This window comes from Dromaius novaehollandiae, chromosome 2 (genome assembly GCF_036370855.1).
Source record: "Dromaius novaehollandiae isolate bDroNov1 chromosome 2, bDroNov1.hap1, whole genome shotgun sequence".
Classification (NCBI taxonomy): Eukaryota; Metazoa; Chordata; class Aves; order Casuariiformes; family Dromaiidae; genus Dromaius; species Dromaius novaehollandiae.
In genome coordinates, this window is record NC_088099.1 from 163648095 (window position 1) to 163670168 (window position 22074).

Here is a 22074-nt window from a genome sequence, read left to right on the forward strand (position 1 = left end):
GATCATGATCTGATTATTTAACTGTCATGATCTGATTATTTAACTGTTTTCATTCATTACTGGTTCAGTACTTCAGAGGTGGTTTACATTCTTCAGGCAGAAAGGCATGGTCTGAACTGGCCGAGGTTTCTCATAGCTCATCCATTCTCTTGCTTCATACTTGACATTTTTTTTAATTCTGCTTCTGTTTTGCACTGGTATTATGTTCCCCCCACACTACATGGACAGAAGGAGTTAGGTAATTTGTGTGTGAGTATCAAGAAACTCACAAAGTACAGACAAAAGGAAGCAAAGATTTTATTGACATTTCTTTACACAGAACACAAGCTACACAAAATGCCACAATAAAGCATATGTAGAAAAATAGTAGAATCATATTGGCACTGATGACTATTCATTATTATTATCATCATCTTATTATACAGGTATCATCATAACCATAATAAATAAGCATTAAAATTTCACAGTGGCATTATAAGCTTTACATTCATGATCTTGTTTATACAAGGGATCATGTCAGATTTCATCACCTTTTTTGTATGATCATGATTCAAAGTAGTAGAGTTAAAAATTAAAAGCCCTTTCCCTTAACCTATAAGGATCTGTCCACATTAATCCATTGACTTGATCCCTTGGAGAGGTCTGCATTTGTCTAAAAAGACATTACTTTTACAAATATAATTGGCCAACTGGAAGATTGGCCTGGAAAAGAACCCAAGACATTTATTATCTTCTGGTTGTCTGACTGTGAGATGCTGTGAATGCTACTGGCTGCCATTCGGCAAGATCCTCGGGCTATACAAACTGCTCCATCAGTTTAACCCTCTTGGGGACCTGGCCCATGATACTGAAAGTGCATCTGAGCAGCATTTCTCAGGATCAGATGGTTAGTCAAGACCTTGTGAATGCTGTTGAGTCAGAACCTACATTTCAAAGAAATTGATTTGCAACTGCATTTTCCCTAAAATGTCACGGACTTGACTCAGCTTCATTTATTTCCACTTTGTTGATAAGTTTTGTTTTTTTCTATATAAATCTCACTTAAATCTTGACAGATACAGTTAAAGAAAATTGAAGTGTATGGCAGTTGACAAACATTCATTGGGGAAAGGGAAGTAAATTAGAGAGAGGCAGAACAGAGCATGTGTTGTAAATCCTGGTGTCTTCTCAAAAATAAAGAAACACTACAGATTTTCCAAGTTCATAGCCTCTAATTATTGCCTCTTCTGTCTGATTTGAGATATAATTTGCAAGAAAGATAACTGCCTCAATCAAATGTAATAATATATCATTTAAAAGTATAACCTCTAGTGTCATATGACAGAATCAGTTGTACTCGTATTCAGACCACAGAAATGGCTACACTTAAAAATGCCATAAACTACTCATCTGCAAAGTTCAGCCTCAGAATAAAGTTACTGGCTTTTAATCCAAATTTGCAGAAGGCTGTACTTACTGTTACATGCACCAGTTATATCATGCATATTACTTGCCCTGAACAATCAGCCTTAAAGGAAGTACTTGGAAAATGATACATCTCTGATGCATTGCTTTGCAGCCTGTGCGTACAAACATGGGCATATATACCAATGCTAGTATCTTACATTCACTATGCATGGGTACAAATGATTTTCAAGTCCAAGAGTCAGAAAACTGAATTTTATATTTTTTATGAAAAAAATGCATAAAGTTGTAATTAATCACTTGAAACTCAGCTCATTAGTATTTCAAGTCCACATTATGATTTTCTGTCAGTTACTTATTTGGAAAAAAAAAAATCCCTTTCAAACTCTTCTAGCTTTGTTCTTGTTAACTAAATAGTGTAGTACGTTTAAAGAAAACTAGCCGCAGAGATAATTACTTACAGGAAATACTTAGGTTTTAAATTCTAAATTATATTTGCCTATCAATAAATAAAATAACTAAAACATAACTCTTTGAGACCTAGGATAAGAGTCTTGACAGAACTGTGCTCCTGTTGGCTAAATTCTATTCCACATGTCAGTCAAGAAACAGTGAAGCTCAAATTTTAGGGGTTATCATTTCAAAGACTGGATGAGCTGATAATTATTCCAGTGGGGTGAGGTGCTTCATCTGAATAGATACTGTACAATTGAGAATTTAATTCTGATAACTTGGCTAACTTTAAATATTAAAAAGTTAGAGTGTGATTTGGATGGTTACAATTTTAATTCCCTATAAAAAGTGTATCATGGGGACTTTCATGACTCTCAAGCCAAGATAGTGGTTCCAGGGTCAAAACCACAGTAATTTCCTATGTACAGCACACACAGGGAAAGAGATGACAGCAGAAAAGACCTGCCTCACAGATATGTTTTGCTTGGAATATAAATTGATATTTTCTAATTTTCAGCACCCGCATGTAAAATTTGCAGCATGGAATAGAGGGAGTGGAGAGAGGAGGGAATTCCCCCATGTCCTTGAATTTCCTGAATTAAAGAGCCCTCTTATCAAAAGCTCCCTCTAAGAAAGAGAGAAGATCCCCCAGCAAACAATTTCTTTCATATAAGACTTGTACTGTTCTCTCAAGGAAACTCTCTTCTCTATGTAACCATAGAGCAAATTGATCTTTCTGATATTTCAAATGCTGTGTCTAATTGTCTAAACTTAAATGGGAAGATCAAGTCTTAAGGTCGGATTTTTTTTTTAAAAAAATGACTTGATTATGTATAAAGGGATTTAAACAGATGATTGAGGTCTGTTTAAAAAAAACTATTTGGGAGACTCTTTGGTCCGAAAGACCAAAAGTTCTCCAAATGCCCACTGTTTTGCACCTGATATTGGAGTAAGTATTGCCAACCAGAAGAAGCTGGTGCATAGCTCCCATCTCAGGATATCCAAAAGCTTGATATGGTGCAATACAAATCAGTTCTGGAGCTCAAGCAAGTATGAGCACCTCTAACAGCTCCCCCATCTGAACTAGGAGCTTCCCAAAATGTCGTGGTAGCTAATTTCTTTCTCACACAGACTTTCTCAACTGTAGCCCATCTTCAAGGGCAGAAAATAACAACCTGGTTTAGCATATTCTTACAGAGTGTGGTAGATGTATCCTTGAATATCTTCAGGCTGAGTGGAGGAATTAATTCTGGTCTTCCAAATCCTGACCAAAAGTTGCAGTCACTACCTTGCTAGATAACGGTTGGGTAATACCTACACCATTCTAAAAGAAAGAACTTTAGAAAACTCTTCTAAACACTATGTAATACCCTCTTGTCAGGAAGCTTCCTAACAACCTTCGTTTAGAGGACAAAGCTCCTGGAAGGTATGAGATGCAAGAGACACCCTAGTAAAGTGTGTTTTCTATTGATCGAGTCCAGGTGGACTTAATGATTTCATGACTGTGGTCTAGACATCTAGGCACTGTAGTATTCAATTTGTAGATGGCAGCCCTTCCTTTAATCTGGACCTTGACATGACCAATTCCAATTTATATTAACATGATATTTCATAATCTACACTGATTGGAAAAAAACCCCAAACAACAAACAAACAAAAAAAGCACAAACCAAACAACACTTTCAAAGCCAAAGCAGAAGAAAGAAATAATTTGCTGATATAGGTACCAATCTTAGAAGGACATAGTCTAAAATGAGGACTCACTCCTGATGGATCCATTGCTCAAGTCAGTGCAGTCCTGCGGTAAGCTGAACCATTTAACTGTTCAGGATTTAAAAAAGCTTACTGCAAAGAGATGAACCTAAGTCACAAACCATAGACGTGAATTTCAATTCTTTTCTGAACTTAGTATTTAGGAATATACTGATCTGTGTTGTGATTTTGATGCAATATTTTCCCCAAACATCATCACATTCTGGTGAAATTTATCAGGGTGAAGAGGATAGGGTTCAGGAAACTATTCTTTATTATTGCTTTTTGCCTCATCACTGCCATCTTGGCTGGGGTAAATCCATATCATATCACAGAAAGGAGGATTTATCAGGCATCTTCTCCTTCTTCCTTCCTTGGTCTATCAGAGCTACAGGAGCTCCTTACTCAGCTAGAGACACTAAAAGGCATTGGACAAAGCACCAGTGTTGCTTCTTTCTTGGCATAACAAACACAATAAAAATGAAATCTCGAAAACACTGCTGATATAGCTGATTTTTTTTTTTTTTTTTTTTTTTTTTAGACGTGTATTCTCAAAGGGATTACCACAACTAGTAGGCTGGTCTCCTTCATACAAAGATTTAACAGAAGAGAAAGGAAACAGCTAATTCCCCAGAATGGATGCATAAGCAATGTATACAAGACTAAAATTAGTAAGAAGCTTGGCAAAACCAATAAATTATTGGTCTATCAGCTTAAAAATGAAAGCTTGGTTGAAGAAGGTGGATGCCAAGAAAAACAAAAAAAATGGTGGCAAGCTTCCTGTCTTGGGAGATATGGCAGTTTTGATTTGACACGTTGCATTGACCATGGAAGCCATGGAAGAGGTAGATAACACCCATCAAATTCAAGACTGCTTAGATAAGATTAGGCTGCTAATGGGGTGCCAGGAGCTTGACATTTCATTGTATAAGCCAGTCTCTCTCCTCCAGTGAGATGGAGGAAGCCAGCAAACTGCTCCCTCCCAGGAGCACTGAAGGATAACTAAGGTAACCCCCCACACATCCCCAAAGGAACAGTAACCTATTAGTCTCAGCAATCACCACAGTCACAATCACAACTTCAATAACAATAAGAGGAATGGTATACAAGAGCTAAATTTTGCATTATCATTCTTATTGAAGGTGATGACACATGTTGGGTCAAAAAGATTCTCTTTGTCTCTTTTTCATCCTTTCCGATGCATTTGGCTGCATGCATGACTGTATTAGAAATGCCTTGACATCTCACCACAATCAGGAGTGGTGCAGGTTGCCTTACCCACATTAAAATAGCAAAGAGTAAGAGAGTGTTTCTCCTGAAATGGGACAGGTAGACTTTTGCCAGTACTTTCACTTTCAGGAAGGAATGAAAAGCTTACATGAATTACTAGAAACTAACCTGAAAACTGAAATACTGGGGCTTCAGAGGCTGTTTTGTTGACTAGATTAATCCTGCTTATGGGTAGTGTGGAATAAGTGAGTATTTGGACCCCCGCCTCCACCCAGAAATATATATATATATGTATGATTCTTTCAGGCTAGACTTTTATGTGGTTTTCAAGAAGGTGTTTTCTTCCTTTGAATAAGCTCTTTGTGTTTGTAGCTGGTATTTCTCAGCATATGAAATGCCTGTGGGCTTGCAGTAATAGTAGTCCAATTTACTCCGCCACAGTTTCATATTTTTAGGGGCAGAAGCTACTTGGAGATGTGCAGCTCCATGCATATAGCTAATGGACTTCTGGCACATAGTGTGTATGAATGTGAGAAAATCGGTTTTGGACAGCTGTGATGATTTTGCTGCACGTATAAGAGGATCTTTCAGTGCTTTAGGCAAAAGTAGAGAGTTGAATTTGCAGAAACAGATAAATCAAGTTTCAAGGTTGTACTAGAAGTTAATTTAGTCTGACCTTTTGCATTAGCAGAGCTTATGCATATTTATTCTTTATGCTCTTATCCTATGCAGGAAAGGCCTGACTCATCTGCATTTAAAGCAGCTCTACACTGATTAAATTGTTTTCATAAGCATTTTTATTCAATACATGTATTTGCCTTAGGAAAGTGTACATGTAATATATAGTCCTATTATAAACAGAGAAGAAACAGCAGTGGCAGCAGCTCTTTCAGGCTGCAGCACATGAGGAAGCAGCATGCTGAGGACCTGGAGTTCACAAGGTAAGTGAACATCCCTGTTTCTCACGAAAGGTTGAAGCAAGCTCAAATCGGGCTTCTTCACTGTTTGCACCTAAAGATCAGCAGTGACTAGTATCACCTCAGGTAAGATGGGCAAACAGGAGTGAAGCAAGTAGCACAGCAATGGGCATGCCAGGGACGCAATGGAGACAAGATGACTCGTGTGCGGAAAGGCAGGTCCACCAGTGATGTTCATATGCCACAGGATGCAACTCTTTGTGCCTGCTGGTGCAATCACCTTAAACAAAGCATCACAGGAGCAGGAAGTAAATACTGACTTGAAGGTGGGCAGGGGGTGCAAGCTGGAAGCTTGTGAATTCTGGCAACAGGAGGAAGGCTCCAGCTCTAGCTATTCAGATTAGGATATGAGGGAGAAAGAGGAGGTGATGAGAGCCAACAGCTGCTGACTTTCTCTCCAACAGAACAGAGGCACCTATCATCCAAAGAGGTTTACTGATACCTGGAGCCCAGATTCATGACATTACAGAAAGACTGCATAGGCTCATCTGGCCTTCGGACTCTTCTCCTTTGCTGTTCATGTATGTGGGCACCAATGACAAGACCAGGGTAAACCCTGAGAATATCAGAGATGATCATAGAGCCCTGGGGGCAAGTATGAGGAGGACGGGAACGTAAGGTGGTGGTTGCCTCAGTCCTCCTAGTCAAGGAAAAGGCCCAGATAGAAGGAGATAATAGCTCTCACAGAAACAGGACATGACATACCACTCCTGGATAAGTGGAATGGAAGGCAGTGCTGAACACATTTGTGAATGCACCTCCACCCTGACTTCAGAGTCTCTGGAGTAAACACCATCAACAATATACGCTATGCCAAGAATTGTGTGTGGCTATATGTGACATACTTAGAATTATCAGGAGAGCTTTTAATTAATTTCAGAATGATCTGGACTAGGTTTATGGAGTATTTTAAGTACAAATTATTGATTTTTTTTCTTTAAAAGGGTGTATCCTTCACTTGGTTCTGTCATTTTAAAGAGATGATTATCACCTGCATGAAACAGTTCTCTCTAATATCTAGAGTTGCATTCTGAGCAAACAAAAATGTCATGGAAGGAAGGAAAAGGTCACAACAGCAACACAATACTATGACACAGAGAAGGCCTACAGAAAGACTGTGCAAAGCAGTCTGGAATAAACCAGTGTAAATTGAGTATAACACCTACACAAAATCAGCAAAATATCTTTTGTCCATCACAAAGCACAAATTAATCAGAGGTTCTGCATTTCAGTTTCCTGATAAGGTTTAACGAATGATAAACTTTAGTTTGGGGTAAAGTTCTGTTGGGGCACATCATGAAAATCCCACATCACACAGATGTAAAAGCAGAGGTTGGTCTGGTTCAGATAGAAAATTTTGCAACCTTGCATGAAGGAAAGGACTGAGGGCTTAAGAACAGAGCAATTCTTGGAAGCCTTAGACAAAAGAAAAGCAGGTGATGTAGTCAGATTGCGGCAAGGTGACCATGCACTCTTGTGAATGATTGGGCAAAGCAGAATCATAGCTCAGGGCTGATTAGGCTATTTAAGGGACAGAAAATTAGGGGAATCATGAGAAAAGAGTACATCTAAAGAACAAGAGGGATGATCTTGCTGTGGTCACAACGTATTGATTCAAAAGATAAACTTAAACCAGAGAAGAGTGGGTTATAGACCAAGCAAGTCCAAAACTAGGTATTTGAGGCCTCCAAATATTAATTTGCTAATTTTTAATTCAGTAATGCTCTGCGCACATAGATCTACTATATTTCATGAAGTTCCTGAGACTCTGGTGATGTAGCTTGCCATAAGTCAATGGTATTCAAACATGAGAATGAGTGGAATGAACTCTGACTTCAACAGACATGGATTTATGCTAATTTATACCTGAAAACCATTTCATGATTAAATACACCCCAGGAGAGGGGATAAAGATTGAGCTAGAATTATCAATTACTTAATAATATTTAACAACAAAATTGATGAGCACATATATGGAGATAAAACAAAATACTCCATAAGAGCCCTCCATGGACATGACCTTTAGCATCCAGATGATCAGCTGGAGTGAAATACGATGGTCTGTTCTGATGCTAATTTGCCAATGGAAATTTCAGTTCACAAAGAAAACAACCATTCAGCTAGGCTGACACATATTGGCATACGGAGACCGCTGTAGAACTGCCCCATGACTATTCACTATGTATAAAGTTTCATAGGATATTTGCATAAAACTTCACAGGGTCTAACCCTATTGCTAGAACTTCTCGCTTTCCTTCTGTGTCATCACTCAGCTATTTCAAATGCAGAGGCAGAATGCAAGAGAGCTTCTTTCCTTAACATGCAGAAAGCTCCAAAGGAAACTATGGATTCTAATGAAAGCTTTGGCCTGAATTCTCAGTTTCCACGTGGTCTTGTAATAGCTTTCTCTCTCAAGCTTGGCTTGCCCTTCTGGCAAGGGAATAGTGAAGAGGATCCGTCAAAGCATTTTATATGGGTGCCTTTGAAATAAAATAGTGCTCGGTATTGCTGTTAGTAATTTCCAAAGCTGTGTACGAAGGTTTCAAGCCTTTAGGACACAGTCCTTTAAAGTGGTAAGCAATTTCAACTTCCACTATTGTCAGCAGACAGATGTGATTTTGAAAGCAAATAGATACTTTTGTAAAAGAAAAGATGAGCATACATTGGAAGCTGGTAAAAGACACACTTCCAGCCAAATTTTAAAGGAGCCTGGTATGCTTCTTCAGTGTTCACTGGTAATCTAGCTGTGCCAGCCAAAACTTCCACTTACATATGAAAAACTGAATAGCTAACAGCTATAGCTGGCATCTTAGGGACCCAGAAAATGAGCCCCACAGTAAGTTCTCTGGTAAGTGGAGAGAGATAAGTAACTCTGAAGGCTATCAAATAAGAAAGCAAGATCCCTCTAGCAGACTTTCTGTAGTGCCTGCCTCTCTTCATTGATTATATAGAGAATTTAGATACTTCCTTTAGTAGGACAAAATCATTTTGCAACTAATTTTTAGCTAAACAAATTAGACTATCTTAATTCTACTCTAGAAGCAGAAACATATTCAGGGGTTTCTCCAGGTTTTGTGCAGGTCAGCCTGCAAATATCACCAGGAGATTAGAAATACAGCCGCTTGAAAATCATCAGCTCATCTGCAGAAACAGCTAGTCCCTTTCTATCCCTCAGCCTCTCACATTTACTTCACTACAGTTTATTTCCATTCATATTCAAAAAACAAATTTTCCTTTTCAAAAGAGATGAAATTCTCACACAATCAGAGTTGAATGGGCTCTTACGGCCTCAAATTAAGAGAATTTCAGCCAGCTATTAATAAAGACATGATATCCACTGAAATGTTATACCACATTTTTCTCAAGTACTTCCACTTTTTATATACTTAGCGCCAAACCCTTTAAATACTATGCATTGCTTATACATATATATATTTTTAATGTATAGTAGAGATGGAAAAGAAGTCAAAGCTTCATTGTGTCTTTTTACCATGTCATGCTATGAATTTTTCAGTAAAATTGGATGTGTTTGTTTCTTCTTCCTCTTAAAATTTCTGTGCCATCCCAGCTAGATAACTCTATCACTGAAAAGGAGATGGCTTCAAAATTTAAGTGCTATTTTAAGATACAGTGTGCCAGGCCTTTGGGATGGGAATGGAGTCCCATAAGGGTTCCATCACTGTGTGGAATCCATCTGCTCAGGTGTAGCTATCTACAAAATAGATGTCTACATCTGATTTCCTACACAACCAGTGGAGAGGAACAGGCATTCTTAGAGGAACCTGGAATAGACAAGTAATATAGGTCAGATAAAGCACATTCTAAAAGTCCATCTTTCCTTCCACTGACCACAAAAGGAGGCAAATCCCCTCCACCAGACTACAAACAGACATCTAGAACATAATTGTCTAATGTTAAGTGAGATGATCCTACTCAGTATTGAGGTTTTTTTCAGTTCTTTGTCAGGAAATTCACCTTTGCCTATGCAGCTTCCCCTCCTTTCCTGCTTTTCCTTTGGTCCTTTCCATTACTTCCATGCCCTGAGATCTTCTGTCTTTGCATCTCTTTTCCTTCATATAGGCTGTCACCTTGCCTTGAGAGAACTTACCAGTTTGGGCTATAATCCACACAAATTTTAACATCACCAAACCTCACTAGCAAAATGTCCCTCACCTGTAGGACCCAGGACGTCTACCATGCTGGTCCTAATACTTCACACATAGGTGCTCAAGAAGCAGCCCTGCGTTGCCAGATTTGTTTTTTCTTCTCTAAAGAAGAATCCGATTGAAGTTTTACTTCAAATACAACTAGCATTAGTCTCAGGGCTGTATCCAGATAATGACAAAGTGGACAGTTGCCTAGTGAGTGGACTACAACAGGATGAGAAAAAATGTTGGTCTAACTACCTATTTTGTTGAGTTAGTGGTGTGGAAAGCCAGGTTTGTTTCTGCCATTGCTGCCATGCACCAAAGCAGCAGCTGTCACCCCCGATCCCAGCTGTTTCCCGGGGTGTCCCAGCCATATTCCTTCTCTGCCCCATCCCTTCCCATAGGAGCAGAAAGGGAGATGGCTAAGTGGGCAAAATCCAATTTGCCAGCACAACTGAACAGCCCCAAAACTTGAGGTTGTCCCAGTGACAGTACTGAGAACGTCCCCTTTGAGTGAAATACAGGAACAGTCTTGCTAAATGTTGCTCAGTGTAGAATAAGGATGCTATTCATGTACTCACTGAACAGAGTGGAAAGCTGTTAGGAGGCTTCTACATCAGGACTGAGGCTTTAAAGAAAAACAAACTACAAAAAAAGTCAGACTGCCCCCTCCTCTGTCCAAGCTCTTGAAAGCCTGTCTTATCCACCATCAATTTAAGGACTTAAGAATTTAAGCACAGCCCCCATTGATACACCAAACCAAGAGGAGCTTGTGCAATTTGAAGGGAAATCCTTGTAGTGGTACTGCTAATGTACCTAAATGTAATTTAAGAGGCTTTCTGTGAAAGGACAACACATTAAAATTCCAAAGGTCAACACAGAAACAAAGATGCTAACTATGCAGATATTTTGCTATTTGTTAAGAAGGTAATTCTTAATATATATTTCTCTATGTATAAATCATTATATAAAAACCTTCTGGAAATGAGTCCATGTAGATTACTATATTTTTATGATGTCCAGCCACTTACATGTTATTTACATTATAACAATAATGAGGCTTTCTGTTCAGTATAATACACTGTAGGAGTGGATTTACAATATTCTGAATCATTACCAAAGCAAGATTCCATTAAAAAAATAAAAGAAGAAAAATGGAGACCATTCTAAGAGCTTCAAAATGAATGCTAAGCTAGACAGTTATTGCCAATATTTCTCACAACCTTCTGGCAGCTTAAGGAAGATAAAACCTATGTCTCAACTTTTCACAGGAATGACATGTCCCAGATTTTTAGCCACTCTCTATCATGCCCTCCAAGGAGCAAGCTGTATGGGCCCAATCTCCCACTGCAACCAGACTTTGAGCCATGGAAGAACATTACACATATAGAAACCTTTAGTTATTTTTCCCATCAGTCATAGCACTGGCAGCAGTGAGAGCAGAAGTGAACATGCTGAAAGGGCCACCAAGTTCTGCACTAATACAGAAGAGACCGTCTCACATTTCCCCTCTTTCTCACACTCATGCAAACAGAAGGCCGGGAATGCTGTCTAGTCCAAAAGGTGAGGCAAGAAACCACCAATCTGAGTGTAAGAATGGATACCGTGGCATGTTGTTGGACTCAGTATACTCAGTATTAAAAACAGCTGAATGTGAGAGCTTGAAATAAGCAGACTTTGTATAGATTTATGTATATACATACATATTATATATATAAGTTAAATATATATGCATATGTACATAAATGCACATATTAATGTGTAGTTATTTATTTAAATTTGTGCAAACTAGCCTCTCAACGATTTTCAGTATTTTCCATTTGCAGGCACCTAAACATTTTCTAAAGGAGGAGCCAACCCTTCTGTGCAGCATTAAAAGCTACCGACGGTGGGGACTGCTTTTCTCACTTGCTTTTGCATATTCCTTAGAAGTCTGTGACTGCAGATCAAAACCATTGTGCTGTATGAAAGCTCAGCCTACATCCCCGATTATACTCGAAACTGTGTAAACGATTTGCCAAGGAAGAAGTAAGCTGTGATATGTACGTTTAGCCAGCACTAAAATGTAGAGGCAGAAAAGTGATGGATGAAGACTTCCAAAACCAGAAGTGGGAGCCAGAAGTTCTTCATTACTGACATCGAATTTTTTGTAAACCAGGTAAATCCCGCTTTTGGCTTTAAACTGCCAGTTTATAAAAGAAAAAGGGATAATAGTATCTACCTATTTCATTCAAGTACTGCAACAATATTTAATGTTCACAAAATTTGTCAGCATTGAAACTTACCATATAAGTATTTCTACTTAATTTCAATGTGACCTTTGAGTGGCAGAAGATAATTTTTAGGTGCAATACAACTTCTTATTTTCAGATGATCTTAATCCCACCCTTTTGTATATTCCTTCTTATTTCTTTCTATTTAAAAATACACCTACATATCAAACCAGCCTCACTTTTTAGCAGTGTTTGCCAGTCTGCTAGCAACTCTTTTTCTGAACTAATTCTGCACAACTTGTCCACTTTCTTCTTTTGAATACTAGTTTTACTTAAAAACTAACTTTTTCATGCACAAATGTTTCCCCTGTTTATTTTTTATTGTTATTATTATTATTATTTTAACTCACCTATTTCAGGGATCTCTGCTGACTTGACTTTAATTAACTGCTGAGAGTCTTGACACCTGGAACCATCTTTGTCATTTTTCACTGCTTTTGTCAGAAGATATGGAGAGCTGGTCAGTTATGTTTTTAAATAAAAAATGTTTGCATTTAAAAATCATCTTTCTTCCAAACAAATAAGTATTTGTGAAGAATTATTCACTTTCCCTTTTTTGAAAAAACGGCTGTGACATTGAAAATTTATCAAAATGGTATGAAAACATAGAAAGTTATTGAAATTTGTCATTTTAAATGCTGATAACTTTTTGATACAAATTTTAATTAAAAATTACAAAAAAACTAGAAAAAGTGAAAAATGGGTTCTTTTCCAAACCCTCAAAAAGAATTGTAATATCTTTGTATGAACATAGGTTTAAATGTTTCAACCAGCTGTAACCATACAATAATTAGGGTGTTTGTAGCACTGTAAATGGACATTAGTAGAGCATTAGTATGGCATTGCAGAGCAGCCTAAGAAGATATCCCTGTATTTTTAAGCTTTCCACAGTGCTTACCACTCTGTATCACCAGACTATTTTCATCTGATTGGTTTTGTAGCTGTATTACTGGCTAGGTTTTGAATTTCAGCTCAAAGTAATAAATAAACATTTTATTTATTGGGGCAAGTGTACCTAGATACACATTTGAAAGCAAAGACCTCTAAGGTCATAATGACAAGCACAATAATAATACTCTATAAATGTAAACAGGATAAGTGTTAACAGATGTCACTGATATTTCACAAGTATTCCAATAGATTCCTCTTGGTTTGGCAGCTTCTAACTTGAAGAAAAAAAATCCAAATTAAACTTAAAAAAAAATCAAGGTTTCTTCATTCTATTTAAAATATTTCTTCCCTTTCCATTCTTTCAATGTATGCATGTTACAAATGATTACCAACAATGGAACTATTTGAGCTTTTTCTTTCAACAATGGAACCATTAAATCTTTCACAAATGTTTTCCAGACTTTTCAGTTCATCACAAAGGAGGTTTTAACCTGAGTTCATATACACTTGTTTCCTCTTGTGTTAACTACCCCCAAAGTGCTACAGATGTATAGCTTTGATAATACATAAATAAACATTAAATCAAGGACAGCCAGGTTCCTGGGTTAATAACTGAGAGAAATGGAAATCAAATTGGTCCAATAACATTTAGAGAATTAGCCTTCTTATTCTGATTCTGTTTCAGAAGTGGCTTATGTCTTTATGTGGACAAAGAGCGTAGAAACTCAAGAGAGATATTTATTTCTTCCAAAAGCACCAGTACTTGGAAGCTTGGATACCTTAAAGCCATAGAACTTTATTCTCTGGAACAGAAATGAAAATGGAGAGAGTTTGGAAGTCCCACCTGATCTCGTTTCTGATACTGCACTTTTTTGGCTAAGGGATTCTCCACTCAACAAAATGTTTTGCTTCTGTTACCCGGTACTTCAGGCACTATTTGAAGTAGTTGAGTCCTGCCACGAGGAAAAACTTCTCCAGGAAAAGTTCAGAGTCCAGCACTGCGATGTGGGCGGCCCGTCCTATCAGCGTGTTGGCGGTGTTTGGCAGAGCGTGGAACACATTGTGTCGTATTAAAGTGCAGTCCTTCGCCCCAATCAATGGCTGGAGCAGGTTGTTAATCATTTCTGCATAAACAGGACCTGAAAAATATTTTCAGATGTCACATCTATATGCCAAAGCTGCCAGATCCCTTCTTTCCTTCCAGCGTAATTTAATCCCAGTGACAACTAGCAGGAAAATCAAAGTAATGCCAGAAAAGCAAGTGCCTATGGAGCCATCCATTGCCAAGGTTAGCCAAGTGCCAGGACACTGTTAATCTAAGAGGAGACATTTGCCACCCCAAGAGGGCTGCTGAAGCTCCTCAGCATTCAGTCCTATTTCTACTGCAGTGGCAGGAAACACTCTCGTTACCTTCAGGGAAAGAGGGCTGGAATCGCTCTGTTCACAAAGCAGAAAGAAAAGGGGTCTGGCAAGAAATAAAGGTCCGTTAGAGTTTCTCTGAGGAACCTGCTTTATCAAGAACATCATGCTTTTCTATAGGTAGTTCAGAAATTTATAGAGCAGCAACTGCTCAGGAAACGTGCCATACTCAGCAATGATCTATACTGAATGTAGACCTGGCTCCTGCTGGGCCATGCATAACCCTGAGAAACAACCACCTGAGGTAGGAGCTTGCCTTTGAATTCCTATCTGAGGTAGGAAAGCAGCAGAGTCATGTACACGGAACATTATTTCTGAAACTGGTATCAAACTGAAGCTATGGAGCATTTTATAATAAGCGAAACTGCTAATAACACAGGCAATACATGGGACAACATACAGTCTGAGCTCTCAGGAGAGCTAGGTCTCTGATGGCATGTGTGCTGAGGTGCCTGGCAGGTTTTATTACAAAACAAGATTATTTGAGATCTGATTGCCACGTAAATCATATGGCACTCATCCAAAGACTATTGAAATCAAAGGGAAAACCCATCGACTTTGGATGTGCTTAATGAGATTGTGTAATGTGAAACAGGTGAGACAATACTAGCAATTCAGTAGACTGAAGAAAAACAATGTTGAGAACTAGTTCTATTATCATCACTTTTCTTAAAATAAATTAGAGGGAAGAGGAGAAAGGGGTAAGAGCCCTTTGATTACAACCTGATTGAAATTTTTTTTTTCATCAGACAAAGAGCTTCTTAAAAAGCTTTTTTTATTGATTTCAGTCATTTCCTGTGGGAAGAGTACACTTTCTTCCTTATCAAACAAACATCTGAGTTTTCATCATGCTCATGAAAAACCCTTCTGATGCAATGACCTCAGCTACACGAAAATCAACACAATTTCTCAGCAGCTTTGTAACCATAGAAAATATCTTACACATACCTGTGTGCCTGTCTTTAAGTGCATTTTTGCACATTTCTATTCTTGCCGAATGAAAGGGTACATATCTGTCTTGAGGTGAGGCCACTAGCACAACATTTTTAAAGTACTGAAGACCTGTGGCAAACAAATGCATTAAATATGTTCATCACAATAATGCACAGCAATGAAAACATATATAATGTCGGCATGACTAGGTCATGCTCATGCACATTTTGAAATCTACAATGCAAAATAGATGAAGAAAAATTGAAACATAGCACAGATTTATAAGGGTTTAGGAGAATAGCTTAGAAATATTTCTGCTACTTCTGTGAACTACTTGTTATTTACATATGCTCATGCAGGTTAATTGTATATCAGAAAAAAAAAAGAGAGAGAGAACTGTTTCTGTTGCAAATGATGTTTGATTAAAACCTTAATCTTGCAAATATTTATGCCGCTGAACTTTGTAAACACATAAACATCCCCACTATAGTCAGTTGGTGTTCTTTCATGGAGAAGTGGATGTGGTTGGGTACAGGTTCCTGCTGCTTCCTCTGTTTGTGGCCTCCTGAGCCCAAATTTGGCAGAAGAGTTGGAAAATGGAGACAGATGATACAGTCTCTTAGTCCAGAGAGTATCCTGAAGACAGGAGAGCTGTGTTTTTGACCTTTCTCCTTCCCTCTCCCTCACAGAAAAGCGGCCCAGGACCAAGTCTTTCCCTTTCTAGATTTTCATCATCACCACAAGAAGGAGTACTGCTGGCTCCTTCTCTAAGCCTGGCAGAAGCTGCTCATCATTTTCTTAGGCCAGCCTACGATGAAACCAATTAAGTTTGTAAATTCCACTCTGGGCTTTCAGGTAGGAGAGGACAACAGTGAGTGCTACCACATCCAAATATTTTTTTGTGTAAAGCTCAGTAGTGAACAACCGTTCATTTTTTCTTGCAAAACAAGCACAAGGAGTGTTTAAAGAAATTAAACTTTAAGCAGGGACTATGACTTTAAGAAGAAAGTCAGAAATTGTTGGAGGCTCAAGAGTTATCTGGAAAAGAGGGAATAACACCACCCTCTTAAACTTCTCCATCTGTAGGTGCTCTCAAGCACTTCTGGAAGAAGGATATGGGGTTAGGAGGACCTCTGTGATGACTCAGCTCATAGGCTCATATCTTGACCTACTTCATATTTTCCCCCTACACATCTACCTGCATCATCCTGCTTTTAAAGAAAACCCTCTTGACATTTAACTTTCTGCTTTTGCAGGGACAAAACCTTCATTTATCGCCCATGACATCTCCAGTCTCCCAACCTAACAAAACAACACATCGTTGTGGCTCACAACACGTACTTGGGAATTCTTGGTTGTGAAGCTATCATGTTAGCTTCCTTTGTAGACCCAATTTGATTTGAGCATGACAGTCATAAAGTAAATATCCCACTGTATTGCACAGAAACGCGAGCCAGGGATTCATACAGGAAATTCAAATAATGCCAAGACACAGCAGCTTCCCTTCACTTATTAGGTCATGTATTGTGTTCATAAAATTATCAAACCATTCTATGTCTAACAGACTAAGTATCAAGAAATTATATTTGCCTTAACAAATTTGTCTTTGTTTCCTATTCATACCAGAGCATGAGAAAAACAATTAAATATCAAGTAGTGACTCTGCGAGTGTATACTTAGCACCAATTTGATCACATGCAATATTAAAAATAACTCTTAGAAGAAAAATATTTGCTTGACCAGAAGGATTATGCTTGCTTTCTTTTCTTTGGAAAATCCTGAATTATTTCATTTCTTCATGACAGACCAAGGAAAGGGTAAAAGATCTCTGTTTAGACATCTTTTTTTCCAGTGCTAGGCCATACATCTCTCTCTGCAGTACAGAGATGTCACAATAGACATCAATAAAATTTGCTCTTCATCTCATAGCACCATATTTCCTAGAGACAAGAGATGCTGAACTTGAAAAAAAAAAAAAAAGAAAAAGAAAAAATGGTTTTCCTCTAACAGCATAAATTATGTAATGATGGCCTGTCAAGGATAATATTTCTTTCTTGCAGAATATAAACTTAGATGCATGTTTACTACAGCATGGAAGTCTTATTTGGTGCTAACAATTTGTCGACTATATTCCCTGGTGACTACTGCAGAGGAAATGCACAAATAAAATAGATATTACACAAAGCAGACCTTCTTTAACGTAAGGACATTTAAAGAAAAATCAGTGACTAAAAGCATATTACCTTTACTTTCTGGAGAACACAGTAATACAGGACAATTTTTGGAACAGTTGCTGCCATTTGCACAACCACCTCCAGCACTACTTACCTGTTTTTTGGCTGAGCTGATAGAGGAAACATTTGCGCAGATCTGCATTGTCCCTGAAGGTCAGTTGCAAAAGTGACCCTGATTTTTTCAACTTCTGCATGAGCCATAGGCCTAGAAAAACAATTGATGCATATTTTTTTACCACGGTTGCTAATTATTAACCCCAGGACTTGAAGATGTGTGCCTATGATAATAAATTAAAACTGAATACACTAACAATGGTACTGTAAGAGTTTCTTGTTTCTTCTTGTATTGCTAATCAACAGGAAGAGAAGTCTAAGGGTCTTCCTGTATTCTCCAATATCATGGTAACATGAAGACTCAGGAAGGTCAGACTTTGAGAGATTCATTTCACATATGACTGTAAGTGTCTTTCTCAGCCTTGGAGATGTCTGACTTTACAGGCAGTATAAAGGGAAGTGAAAGAGTACAGTGGAAGTAAGATCAGTTCTTGCTACTGCACACCCCTGGCCTTTCCAGGGAGCACGGTGAGGGACCTACTAGTAGGTACTGAGAGCCTGTCTCACTGCAGCCTTCACAGAGCCCAGGTCAAGACAGCAGGATGGATTCAAGGGTTGAGAAACGGGCTCTGGCGCTTGCACTTCATCGTGTGCGCACAGGCAGATTCAGGAAATGCAAGCTGCAAGTTCCTCATGACACTGAGCCCAACTCCAGAAGGAAATCTCTGTGGGTTTGAAGTCTGCAGCAAATATTTTCTACAGCTTCAGTGAATGACTCGTCTCATCACGATTTACTGCTACCTCCAGGGAGCTGCTCTCTCATGCACTCTACTACTACAGCAAGTCATAGCATTCCCATTAACTCTTACCTGTACTAACCAAAGTACTGTTGTTGTAAAGGGTTCCCAGGTGAGGCCCAGAGAGGGACAGGAAGGTGTGTAATTTGTTGAGGTAATAGCGAAACCTGGGGCGAGTTAGTACAGATCGGATGATGACGTTACCAAGGGAATGTCCGATAAAACTGTTAGGAAAGACAGAATTACATTCACACAAAACCAATTTGTATTTTATTTAAATTACATGTAAAGGCGGCATAAGTTGTTCTCCTGAATGGACTCTATCAAAGTTTTCATTAACATTCTTTAATTATCATTTCATATTTTCTTCAGCCTCGTAGATACTCTTCTAGCTATAACAGTGTAAAAATTCATCTTACTGACTTTAGCGGCTTTTGACATAGGGCACCTTTGGAAAAGCTAATTCCACTGAATGTTTCTTATCACTGCATACAGTTACGGACTATTAATTATCAGAATGCTTTACCTTATTCGCGATATGGAGAGGTTGTACAACTGGATATGCTGAATAATTTCATCCAATAATCGGTCAGTCATTGTATCAAAATCAGCAAAAGTATCAGTCTAGCAAAAAAAGAATTGAATCAGTTGGTAAACTAAAATGCATTGCATTGCATTTATTGCTGTATATATAAATCATAGATCAATGATATTTTCAAAGTAAAACACAAGAAATCTTGGGTATTCAACTTAGCACAAGAATCATCCTGGGCTCCTTTGTAGGCCATGGAAACAGAGCCTCTAGAAGACAATTCATGTTTTACGGGGGTTAAATTGCCTTTAGTGGTTACTCCTTTTTCCTCACTGACTGTACTTCATTCAAACTTAGCTATGTATCAAGGTAGGAAAAACTCAGGCCTACAATTTATTAGTAGTAAGATTAAAAATACATGGTTGCGTGATTTCAGAGTCATTACTGCTTCTTAAAGCAGCCTGACGTGACACTGGTGAGAACTGCTAATGCTCAGCCTCTCTAGGCACTAGACCGTGCATGTGAAATAAAAGCTTTCGGCATTCAGGATTTAACAGATTACCGAGACGAAATAGTTTATAACATTATACACTGACACATGGGTTATGTCAACCCTAAGGCTGTGATCACAAAATTATTAGGCCATTTTAATGAAATGTTGTGCGCTATTCAACAGTTATCAGTGAGAGAATGGGTGCCAGAGAAAGATTAAACACACTGTTGCTTGCAACAGTGCTGCCAGTTGTGATACAATAAAACAAATAATATATTGTCCAGTCTATACAACTGCAGGCAGATCTTCTTATTCAGAACTGTGTCATTTGGCAATCCAACAGAACTCTAAATCAAATTTGTAACTAATGAGATGCCACAAAAACAATCATCAAATATTGGAACAGCTATTCAGAGCAAACATATCTAGTAATTAATGCTTTTGTGACACAACTCATCCTGCTAATTGCAGCTCTTGCAAAGGAAAACATGAGCATATTCAGTTTGCAATACTGTCTTAAAATAAATGTTCTCATAAACTACAAACAGTCCACTAACCTCCTGCCTGTTTGTTTTGTCTGCATTGATAATTAATGATTTCTTCCTGTGATTATTATCCCAAATCTTTCAGGTTGTTTAAAGGTGGAAAAATACCATCCCAAATGTTAATCACAGACAAAACACAGTCAATGTCATATTTCACCTGGTTATGCCTCCATCCTTCAGCATCATCTCAGTCTGACTGAGCTTGCCAAGTATCTCACAAATGAGTGCCTAAAAAAAGTGAGTCGCATTGTTCTCTACAAAGCGAGCTTCAGCTAAACAACTGATTTCATGAATGATTTTCAGTGTCGTTCCCAGAGCAGGGAAAAAAGGTTGTCAGGATGCTTTAAAGCATGCAGATAACCATCAAGCCACATGGGTCCTATTTCCAGTGCTCACTGGAACTTGCTCACTTTTCCACACCATAGAAGGAGGACTAAAACTTCTCATTATGGGCTCTCAATAACAGTAAATTGAGATGTTGTAAGAACTAATCCTTTCATCCTTGGAAAAGAGAAGAGCCTTTGATGCAAGTCTGAAGTGGTCTCGTCATTAACATCATCATGCTCATGTTCTCTGGGCCAATCTCTTCCTGAAAGAAATGTGCGCTGGAAGGTGGCAAGTTCACAGACTGATACCAACTGGCCATTGCAAGGAAAAAAAAAAAAAAAAAGAAAAAAGAAAAAAGAAGATCTGTTGAGCAAGGAAGGTTGGGAAGTTTTGACTTAAGTTTCTCAGGTCTCTTCATAAATCAGAATAATGCTTTTGACTGGGCGTTGGAAATCCTTTCTTGTGTATAAAGGTAGCCCTCTGCATCATAAATACGGGTTCATTGCAAAACAGAGCACAGAATTCATTCCTGTTACTCTGCTTATACTAGCAATGAATTTTTCTGGAAGACGTTTTCTTTATCATTCAAGGAAATAAAGCTCGTAAACATTACAACAAAAGAAACAGTGGCTGCTGTGGCAAAAGAAGCTGACAACACCTGCTGCCTTCAGCTGTGTATTTTACATCCTCAGGAAAATTTAACATCACTAAACATGCTGTTTTGTTTTGGATACACTTGTCTGCTATGTTTGCAAACTGGCAGGATAAATCAATTAACTTCTTCTAAGGTCCAATCCTGTAAGTGCTGATGTCAGTTAAAGTGCCTTTGATTTCAGTACTAGCAATCTTCTCTGGTTGGTTTAAACACCCTGTAAACCCAGGCAGGAGTGGAACCAGCTATTATACTAAATCCTGCACAAAATTCCCTAAATTCCCCAGTGCTTTAGCCTCTTCCAGCTAGCCACTTTCTGAAGACCCTGTTTCAGCAATGTCAAGAGCTTGCAGGGGACCTAAAGAAATATAGAAATTAGCTCTGTACTACCTGATTCCTTTCAGACATTAGGAAGTCCAGTTTTCCACCAGGAAGGCCCAGTTCTATAAACGTCTTTACCAGCCGCAGATCTGCACTGTTACCTAGAAATAAATGGTGCTTGATCAGCTGTAATTCAGCAGCAAAGTAACTAATATAGATTCAACTTAATATGTTTCTGTTCCTACAGGCCTTGACTCTGGAGAGCTCTTTTAAAGTGCTGCTAAGGCAGCTTCACTGGACAATTTGACCATACATTGAAGCAGCAGCATTGAAAGATGACCCATGGCCTGCTTAGCTGCACGGGGGACAGCTGGACCTCAGCTCCTGCTTGCTGTGGGGTACATGAGCCACATAAACAGCGGGGAGAAAGGGGCAAAGATCAGGCCCAGAATAACTCTGCCTCCTAATCACCGGAAAGCCACAAGCAGCCCCTAAAAGGCTGGAGCCTGACCTTATTAGGCAAATTCCAGGGTCTTCTGAAACACTTTATTGGAGGAGGCACCTTCTCCTCCTGAGGACAACATTACTGCCAGCTGGATATCAAAAGGCAAAGTTCAAGTCCTTGCTCGAGCCAGGGAG

At 38.6% G+C, this 22074-nt stretch overlaps 1 protein-coding gene across 1 annotated transcript in view; it reads right to left on the reverse strand.

The window, feature by feature from the left end:
• Positions 1-273: 273 nt before the first annotated feature.
• The window catches only part of FAM135B (family with sequence similarity 135 member B), a 154256-nt gene continuing 132455 nt past the window's right edge, over positions 274-22074 (reverse strand). Inside the window, exons 14-19 of the mRNA XM_026113690.2 lie at positions 21505-21596; positions 19092-19189; positions 18638-18789; positions 17809-17919; positions 15496-15609; positions 274-14267 (exon numbers count right to left, since the gene is read on the reverse strand). Coding sequence (XP_025969475.2) covers positions 14062-14267; positions 15496-15609; positions 17809-17919; positions 18638-18789; positions 19092-19189; positions 21505-21596 — 773 coding nt within the window. The 3' untranslated portion in view covers positions 274-14061. The remainder of the gene's footprint in view (positions 14268-15495; positions 15610-17808; positions 17920-18637; positions 18790-19091; positions 19190-21504; positions 21597-22074) is intronic.